The following is a 9,322-nucleotide window of genomic DNA, read 5'->3' as shown; positions in this document are numbered from 1 at the left end:
AGCCTAAAAATAGCCAAAATACACTTTTGACAAAAGTTTAAAAATAAAATTTTTATGAAAAAATATTTTTTGACTTGAAAATTTTATTTGTCAAATACAATTCGAAGCATGCTATAAATAAGAATAATAAGAGTCGATACATTAAGAACTTATAAGAGTAGGCAAAACACAAATTTTTTTGCTGACATGGCAGTGCCACGTTAATGCACCTATGGCTAAGCCGACCGAGCCTGTGTCACAGCATTTCTCTAGCAACTACGAAGGATCTGCCAGAAATTGATATATATAATAGAATCACCGGAGCAAAGGAACACGAAGAAGAAGAAGAAGACGAAGAAACCGCAACATGAGGAAGCGAGACTTGGCCATCCTTATGCTCTCCGCTTTCGCCATCTTCTTCTCTCTTCAGGTCCTTCATCTTCGCACCGCCAAACTCATCCCCAATTCTCATAAACCCCAAAAAAGCCCTAAACCATTTTCAATCTCACTCTTTGATCTCTCAAGTAGCTCCCACATTTTCACTAACACGATTGAAAATTCGTTTCGTTTGCTTTCTGAATTTTGCAGCACGAGGGCGATTTCTCGTTCAGAGAGGCGTGGATGCATCTATCCGATGAGTACCCTATCAAATACGAGGCTGAGCGCCTCCCTCCGCCGATCGTTGCCGACTTGAACGGTGATGGCAAGAAAGAAGTCCTCATCGCCACCCACGACGCCAAGATTCAGGTAATATTTGAACTCTCTGACTGTCTGGTTCGATTTCACTAGGTATAACCTAATGTTAGAATGATTTCAGAATTTTGTATATGTTATTTATTATAATGTTCATTAAATTATTAAATTCGCTGTTTTCAAACATAGTTTGGTAATTTATCATGTTTCAAGAGCTGTGATTCTGGTCTTATTTACTTACGGGGAGTTTGGGCCTGCACGCGCGGAAGTGTTAAATATTCATTAAATGATTAAATTTACCATTTATCATCAACTTAAGCTTTTGCGATGGTCGGTATCATTATTCTTATATTCTAGAATATTTCTTTGATAATTGATGATAAAAATATCAAATTTGCTTTTCTGGAATGGTATTGATAATTCATGGTCACTGCAATATAATATTGATCTTACGGTGTTTTTAGGAAGACTTGATGTATTGTAGTCTCTAGGGGTGTTATTAGCTATTGGGGTTTTGAGTTGTGAGTTTTTATTAGGTATTGGAGCCACATGCAAGGCGTGTGGACGAGGGGTTCAGTGATGCGTTTGTGCTGGCAGATGTGAGCCTGTTGCCTGACAAAATCAGAATTTCATCTGGGAGGCGGGCCGTGGCAATGGCCGCGGGCATTGTCGACCGAGATAAACCTGGACAGGCACCGAAGCAGGTCCTGGTTGTTGTTACCTCAGGTTGGTCTGTGATGTGCTTCGACCACAACCTCAAGAAGCTATGGGAAAACAATTTGCAGGTTTGTAGTATGGTCTTGATTTATTTATTTATTTCTGAAGGAGCATCCATTAATGCTCTCTTGTGACTATTGATTCTTGGTACTTATTGGCAGAAGGATTTCCCACATAATGCTCACCACAGGGAGATATCAATCTCGATAAGCAGTTATGCCCTTAAGCATGGAGATGCTGGATTAGTGATTGTTGGTGGGAGAATGGAAATGCAGCCTCATGTATGTTTTGTTTTGTTTTTTATTTCCTTGGTTGATAAGATGTAGAATATTTAGTGTTGCAACTTTTATTGAGATGTGCTAAGATGTCAGTAGATCGACTTATTAAGGATCTCTTCCCACTATTTACTGTGAGACATTCATGATATTCTTATGGAAGAAAGGAAATATGATCAATCTGGTCAGCCTGTCATTTAGTGGATGTTTAAAGATTGAGAAATGTGAACACAAGAGTGAAGTAATGAATAATACATGTATGGCCTCATCAATATGCCCAGCTGAGGATAAACTGCTTAGCCCGTCAGGGGTGAAAGCTCCTGGATTACCTAGTAACTGGTTCTGGCAGGTGGGGTCAGTTACCCGTAGGAGTTTGATTAACGGTGAGGATTGTTGTATAGTATGCGTTTGCGACGTGCAATTAATCTGAGTAAAGTTCTCCTACGTTATCAAAAAAAAAAAAAAAAATGCCCAACTAAGGAGATTGTTTTCTAGTTTACACGGACCATTGTTTCTTTGTTCATCCCACTGAAAGAGTCAATAGAGAATATGATTGGCAGCTACTGTTTCTTTTTAACTTATACAACCTGGAGACCAAAACAATTGAGCTGTTGGGAGTTCAAGGCTAGTGCTGCTTCTACTGATCATACTCTTTTTGTTTTTTTTCATGGGGATGAATATAAACTTTTGTCTTTTGACACAGGTTATGCTGTTGGGGTTATTTTTTGTCAAGCTTGCTTTAGTTGATATCCATTGCTTCTTTACCCTGCTGTTAAAATTCCATCGTCTATTATTTTTCTGATCCGTGCATGCTAATCAAATTATAGATTGATGTTCGTGTATTCCTTGTTTTGAGAACTCATATCTTCTTGGAAATCAAAGCCAAACTGCTTTGCATATTAAGGTTTGTTTGAGATTGCGTTTGAGGAGCCTAAAAGTGCGTTTAACACTCAAAAAGTTCGTTTGAAGAAAAAAGTACTCGTTTGGTAAAATAATTAAAAGCGCTTTTAAGGGTCCAAAAAGCCAAAAAATGGCCAAAAAAATGTTTTTTTACCTGAAAACTCTTTCTTAAACGCAATCCCAAACATGCTCTTAATCTACTGACTTCTCAGCATTAACTATTTTGATATAGATTCCTTATTGATGTACAAAATTGAGGACCTGCAATATCACTCATTTTCAATGTTCTTGCAAATATATTTTACCATTTCAGATTGTCATGGATCCTTTTGAAGAAATAGGGATGGCAGAAAAAAATGCTGAGCAACATAGAAGAAGTGCTGCTGAAAATGAGGTATGGGCATCCTTTTCTTGCCAAATGGTTTTTATGAAGCACAGTTCACAAATCCTATCATGGGCATGTTAAGTGAGATGGAAATAAGAAATAAATCATTCTAATTGGACTCAATTAAAAGATTGTCTTTTCATTCGACTGGGGACCACGCCTTATGAAGTAGAGGTTATTGGTTCAAATTTCTCCTTCATCTTTCCCTTGAGGCCAATTACTTATAATAAATAAATAAAAGAAAAAGAAAAGACAAAGATTGTCCTCATCAATTGATGGGCCACTTGGTTACCACTCCAGTTCTACCCTCGGTCACGTGTCTAAATCTGAGCATCATCCAAATATCATATCAAAATGTAAATGCATTGCAGCCTTATGGTTGTCCACAATTAAGTCCATTAGCTTTAGGCACCTCTCAGCAAATTGTCTTTCTGGGAAATGCTTTGAGAATCACTGGAGTTCAGTAATTGGTGGAGCATTTCACCTTCTGAAGTTCAGAAAGTATAATAAAAAAAGAACCAATGCCGCTGTCCATATGAGACCGGACATAATATGTTTGCAAGCTCATTATTCTTCAGTACTTAAGCATTTTATATTGATTCTTTATGTTTGTCCCGTTCAGACTTCCGAGAACCCCGGAACTGTGGAATTACGCCATTTTGCATTTTATGCATTTGCTGGTCGATCTGGTGCACTTCGATGGGATAGAAAGAACGAGGTGATCTTTTGTAGTTTTCTTTTTATCCTATTTCTCTTTAGCATTTCCTGGAGACATTATTTTTGGGAGAATAACATTCTATGGATTATCATGTTTCAAGTTTAGGCTTAATAGCTCTTCCTTGAGAAATTTTTGTTCTGATTACTAATACTTAATTATCCACTTCAAATTCTGTGCCATTTGTGTATAAATTGCAGCAAATTCTTGATATGTGGCTTGTTTGCCTTTGTGTTGCTGCGATGTTGGCATCTAATTGATTAATAGAGCCTTGTTACTTCAGTAAACCATTTTTTTTCCCTTTATCTAATTACAATTTTCATCTTTTGGTGGTTTAGAATATTGAAGCACATTCATCCGATGCGTCACAATTAATTCCACAGCATAACTACAAGCTTGATGTTCACGCTCTGAATAGTCGTCATCCTGGAGAGGTATGCATTGAAGCTGTTTAGTTGACGTATACTTTATGCATTGCAGTTACTTAGTGTTAATTGGTTCATACTAATAGCCTTTACCTTTGTTGTCATTGTTGTTGTACACGTTATGATCAATATCCTTTCATTATTTTGTTAAAGTGGTACTGGGGAGAGTCCTGCATGGTTCACTTTGTTGTTTTTTTTCTTGACTTCATTTTCCGTTTTGCATTTACTTAAAATTTTAGCCATTTAAGTACAAAGATTGCATTTTTCAACCTGAAATCCATGTGAAACTGCTTCAATGACAAAATATCTCTCTCTCACCCACACACAGAAACTCACATTTTTGCGTTTTGTCTATGTGAGGATACTTCTTTTCTTTATGGTATTTCTCACATCTTGTAAGATATATTGTTGGATGGTTGTAATTTGTTTAGATTAAGGATTAAGGACTTCCTAATAATAGTGTGTCATATTGTAGTTTGAATGCAGGGAATTCAGAGAATCAATCCTTGGAGTGATGCCACATCACTGGGTAAGTAATATAAATTAAGCATTGTTTTTCTTAAATGATGGGGAGTGATGACACCATACACATCATTTTTATTCAGGATCGGAGAGAAGACACTTTGTTGAAGCTGGCACATTTTAGGCGGCACAAAAGGAAAACTTTGAAAAAAACATCTGGAAAGACCACAAACTACCCTTTTAACAAGCCCGAGGAAAACCATCCTCCTGGGAAAGACTCAACTAAAAAAATTTCAAAACTTATTGGAAAGGCTGCAAATTATGCTGGTTCAGCAAAGTCTAAGAAGGTAAGATTCACAATGCACATCTTATGTAGCCATTAAATATACTTGTAGAGGTTGGCTCATTCTTATATATATATTCAAATGTGTGAACATATTGTTTGGATGTGCTTACTTTTTTTTATATTAAAATATTAAAGAAGTGAAAGAAAAAGGGGAAAAAAAAAAAAAACTCTGGTCTTGTGTGCACCATTTGGGTATCTCTGTGACATTAAAATATTGAAGAGGTGAAAAAAGAAGGGAAATTTTTTTTTGGTATTGTGGGCACAATTTGGGTATCTCTTAAGTGTCACAGCTCTGGTCTGCCTAAAGAGGCATTGCTTGTATGCCTCAAAGACACTGACATATGCTGTTTTCAAAAGTAAGTCTTCACCTGGGACTTGCTGTTACTTTCTACTCTTTCTAAAAGTTTGATACATTGTGCCAAATTATGAATACACTACTGCGAAGCACTTCTAAGTAGAACGTCCCTGCCACGGTTGGTTGGTTTTTGTTGAATTATTCATTCTCCTTAATTTTTCTCTCTGTCGCCGGTTGAAGTGAATATTTAAAAAATAAATAAATAAAGTATGGATGACACTGCTTTCATCTGAGTGGTATTGGTTTGACGAAGTATGTGGGATTTGAGAAAGTTGCTGACTTGGTAAATTAAAATGAAATGGTGGAAACATAAACAAGTTTCTAAACCATGTTTCCTCATTGCTTTTGCTGCTATTCTCCCCTGAGATCTTGGGCTTCATGTCTGTGGGAGGTATTGATCACCAAATCATCATCTGGGGAGGTTAATTCATTCATGTATATCTTGCTTTTCACAACTAAAAGAAGAAATTTTATTTTATAATTGGCTTCTTATAACATGTTTTACTTTGCTGATGCAGCTATCACCTTATATTCCGACCATAACAAACTACACAAAGATTTGGTGGGTTCCTAATGTTGTTGTGGCTCATCAAAAGGAAGGGATAGAAGTCATTCATTTGGCAACAGGTCGCACTACTTGTAAGGTTATTAGCACACACATTCTATGAATATTTGTTTTATTTAGAAAACAAATATATATTGAATAATTTGCCTTAACAACATATGAATTTTTCCCCATACTTTTGGCTAAGATGAAGAATGAAACAATTATTTGATGCTTACATGAATTTCTCTCAAGGGATGTTAAACTTGCTAGAGTTCATGTGCACAGTACCATTATGATGTGAAATGGCAAACTTTTCATATTTGGAAACTAAAACACCCTTCTTTATTAAAGCAGCATTTTTATAGTCATATATCTAGACCATAGGCACATGTCTGATATTTAACACGCATCTGTTAACAAGTGCCATTCTGGCTACTTTACATTTGAGTTCTGTCATATTTATTGCTATATTAACTTTGACAAGTTGAAGGTGTTATCTGAAATTCATTGATCTCTACAGCTTCATCTTCAAGAAGGCGGCCTTCATGCTGATATTAATGGTGATGGAGTCCTAGATCATGTCCAGGTGCATATTGTTTTCTTCTCTATCTCTAGCCTCTTTATCTCAATTTCAATAGGCTCTACAGACCCCTGTAAATTAAGGAAATCTGAATTTATGGGTGTTGGAAGTTAATGCCTCTTAGAATGATCATATCTTGTTCAAATACTCTTTTCTTTGAGGTACTATTGCTTGCCATATAATCTTTCTTTCTGTACATTGGATGTGGTTGGTCTTCTGCCTAAATTATGTTGGTGAATTCAACCAAATTACAGCAGGATGGTGAACGTTGATCAGAAACTGCAGCAATAACAAGAAAGGGATTTCATTAGAAACTCTTGGCTAGATATGTGGGTAATATATGTCAATTTTTTCCTCTCTTCAGGTTGTTGGGGGAAATGGTGCTGAGCAGACTGTTGTTAGTGGATCCATGGACGTGTTGCGACCGTGTTGGGCTGTTGCGACCTCCGGTGTACCAGTACGAGAACAACTCTTCAATGCTTCAATATGTCATCATAGTGCCTTTAACTTTTTCCAACATGGAGAATATTCCAGGTACTATGGTCGAACATCAGATGTAACTTCTTTAGAGGTTGCAACACCCATTCTCATCCCAAGAAGTGATGGTCATAGGCATCGTAAGGGAAGCCATGGCGATGTTATCTTCTTGACAAATCGAGGGGAGGTATGCTGTTAATCTGAATCTATTGCATGCCCTTGCGACTATTTGGAAATTGGATTGAGGGGTTTGGTTCAAGCACTAAATCAAAATATTTTTTTTCTATTTTTGCTTATTATATCATTTGGGGCAGAAATACAGCCTTTATAGCAGAGAGGTGGCCTCTAAAATCTGATCACATCGGATTGATATGTTAAAATTGGTGCCCTTTCATTTTGTGGAATCTTATAATTATGCTCTACAAGAAAAATATGCTCATGCACTCCATTTGATTTCCTTGGGTGTACTTGTTGGTTGCCACACCTTAATCTATATGAGATTAGACAACTAATGGAAATGGATTATTGCATCCTGACTGATATCTGAACACCTTGCGTAGCCTTACCAGCAAGATTCTTATTAGGTGGCTTGCATTACTGTTTTATGGTGAAGTGGGAACTCAAATTTTCTATTCCTTTCAGATAACATCATACTCCCCTGGCTTGCACGGCCATGATGCTGATTGGCAATGGCAACTATCTACTGGTGCTACATGGTCAAATCTTCCATCTCCATCAGGTATGATGGATGCTGGTGTCGTGATCCCTACGCTGAAGGCATTTTCCTTGCGCGTGCACGATAATCAAGAAGTGATCCTTGCAGCAGGGGATCAAGAAGCAGTGGTGATATCCCCAGGAGGAAGTCTGTTAGCATCAGTTGATCTTCCTGCGGCACCAACGCATGCCCTTATATGCGAGGACTTCTCAAATGATGGACTCACCGACCTTATTCTTGTGACTTCTAGTGGGGTGTATGGCTTTGTTCAGACCAGGCAACCAGGTGCCCTGTTCTTCAGCACACTGGTCGGTTGCCTTATACTTGTGATGGGGGTCATATTTGTCACCCAACACTTGAATTCTATCAAGGGGAAGCCCCGACCTTCATCTGGTCCTCGGTGAAAATAGCGTTTTTACACTGAATGAAAATTGCCAGAGCTCCAGAGGACTTGCTTCCCCTCTGTTAATCTTATGGCGGTTCATTAACATCTTAAGAGCTCTTGCTTGTAAAAAATCTATAAATTCTAAACTTGTGAGGGACTTCCAGTGAGTTTTTCATGTGGCTTAAGAAAGGTCCAGGCTGGTAGAAAATTTTGGGATATAATTTTATACTTTTCGCCTCTGTATACTGTTTCCGTGTTTCAAAATTGATTAATTTCTTCCTTGGACCAAAGAATAAACGACACCCAGGTGAAAATTCTCTTGCTGTGCTTGATGGTCTTGGATGCCTTGTCTTGTAAGCACTTGTGCTGGAAAAAGCAACATGGATGCGGATTAATTCTGTCCTCCTCTTCCCAGAATGGGCAAGCAAAGCTCTTAAGAGTAGGACGCATTATTGAACGGTCGGCTAGTAATTGTGTGCGTGTGTTTTTCTTTCCGGGGTTAGAAAGAACAAGGAACAAAAGAAAAAGGGGTGGGGGATCATTATTAAGTGGGATTAGATTTCTTCCCGAAATTCTTTGCCCAAAATTTAAGGAAATTTGAGTGGGGATGAGGGCCTTGGAATTTGGGCTGAGAAAGAGGAGACCCTGGGTTCCGGGGTGTTTGGGCAGGTGGGCCCTGCACCTCGGGGCCTACTTGCCCAAACACCCCGGAACCCAGGGTCCTCTTTCTCATTCCTTTGAAATTTGGACAGAAAATTTCAACCCTTCATAAGTGCTAAACACTAAGATCTTGTCTTGATTTTATATGGGAGAAATTTGGTATGCGGAATGACAATTTCATCAGAAAAAAGGAATAGTTATTTCTAGGAGTAAAAGGTGAAATGAAATACCTATTCTTTGTCCTCAGTTGGTGACAACATATTTGCCTTTACTGGAATTAAATCAAAATTACAAAAACTACCAACTTAAAAAATTTTAAAAAAATTAAAAAATTAAGGCTCCATTTGTTTAAGAAAGTAGAACTCCGATGGATTCCGGTGATTAGCGACCGGCAAACACTGACAGTGGATTCCAAAATAAATATATTATGAATTGTTTTGGAAAATATAATCTATTCTTGAAGGAAGAGCACTATTCCTCTAATTTTTTTTAGATAAATGGCTATTCCTCACTTTAAGAAATATTAATTCCCATGAGAATAATTACTATTTAAAAGCTAAAAATCTTACCAAACTATAAAATATTTATTCTATTTCATTGGTTTAATCCTTGTACCAATTGTACATACAATTTTCCGTATCGTTATTTTCTCATAAAGTAATTTTCGAATTATACGTATCGTTCTTTTCTCGTAATGTAATTTTCG

The 9,322-nt window shown here is 37.4% G+C and overlaps 1 protein-coding gene across 1 annotated transcript; it reads left to right on the top strand.

Moving 5' to 3' along the window:
• Nucleotides 1-265: 265 nt before the first annotated feature.
• LOC132170512 (uncharacterized) lies at nt 266-8,273 on the top strand. The gene is made up of 13 exons (XM_059581515.1): nt 266-409; nt 568-726; nt 1,209-1,457; nt 1,551-1,670; nt 2,878-2,958; nt 3,572-3,667; nt 4,003-4,098; nt 4,565-4,618; nt 4,695-4,898; nt 5,771-5,896; nt 6,320-6,385; nt 6,744-7,043; nt 7,499-8,273. The coding sequence occupies exons 1-13, from the start codon at nt 347-349 to the stop codon at nt 7,973-7,975; spliced, it is 2,091 nt and encodes a 696-aa protein (XP_059437498.1). The 5' UTR covers nt 266-346; the 3' UTR covers nt 7,976-8,273.
• The last annotated feature ends 1,049 nt before the right edge of the window (nt 8,274-9,322 follow it).

This window comes from Corylus avellana, chromosome ca2 (genome assembly GCF_901000735.1).
Source record: "Corylus avellana chromosome ca2, CavTom2PMs-1.0".
NCBI classification, from domain to species: Eukaryota; Viridiplantae; Streptophyta; class Magnoliopsida; order Fagales; family Betulaceae; genus Corylus; species Corylus avellana.
Note: the sequence above shows the minus strand (reverse complement) of the source record. Positions and strands in the feature narration are given on the sequence as shown.

Bases quoted from the DNA above. Each gene is read 5' to 3' on its own strand.
- LOC132170512 (XM_059581515.1), top strand. From the start codon at position 347: ATGAGGAAGCGAGACTTGGCCATCCTTATGCTCTCCGCTTTCGCCATC. The intron at 1,671-2,877 runs GTATGTTTTGTT...TTACCATTTCAG, and splicing joins GAATGGAAATGCAGCCTCAT to ATTGTCATGGATCCTTTTGA. The intron at 3,668-4,002 runs GTGATCTTTTGT...TTGGTGGTTTAG, and splicing joins GATGGGATAGAAAGAACGAG to AATATTGAAGCACATTCATC.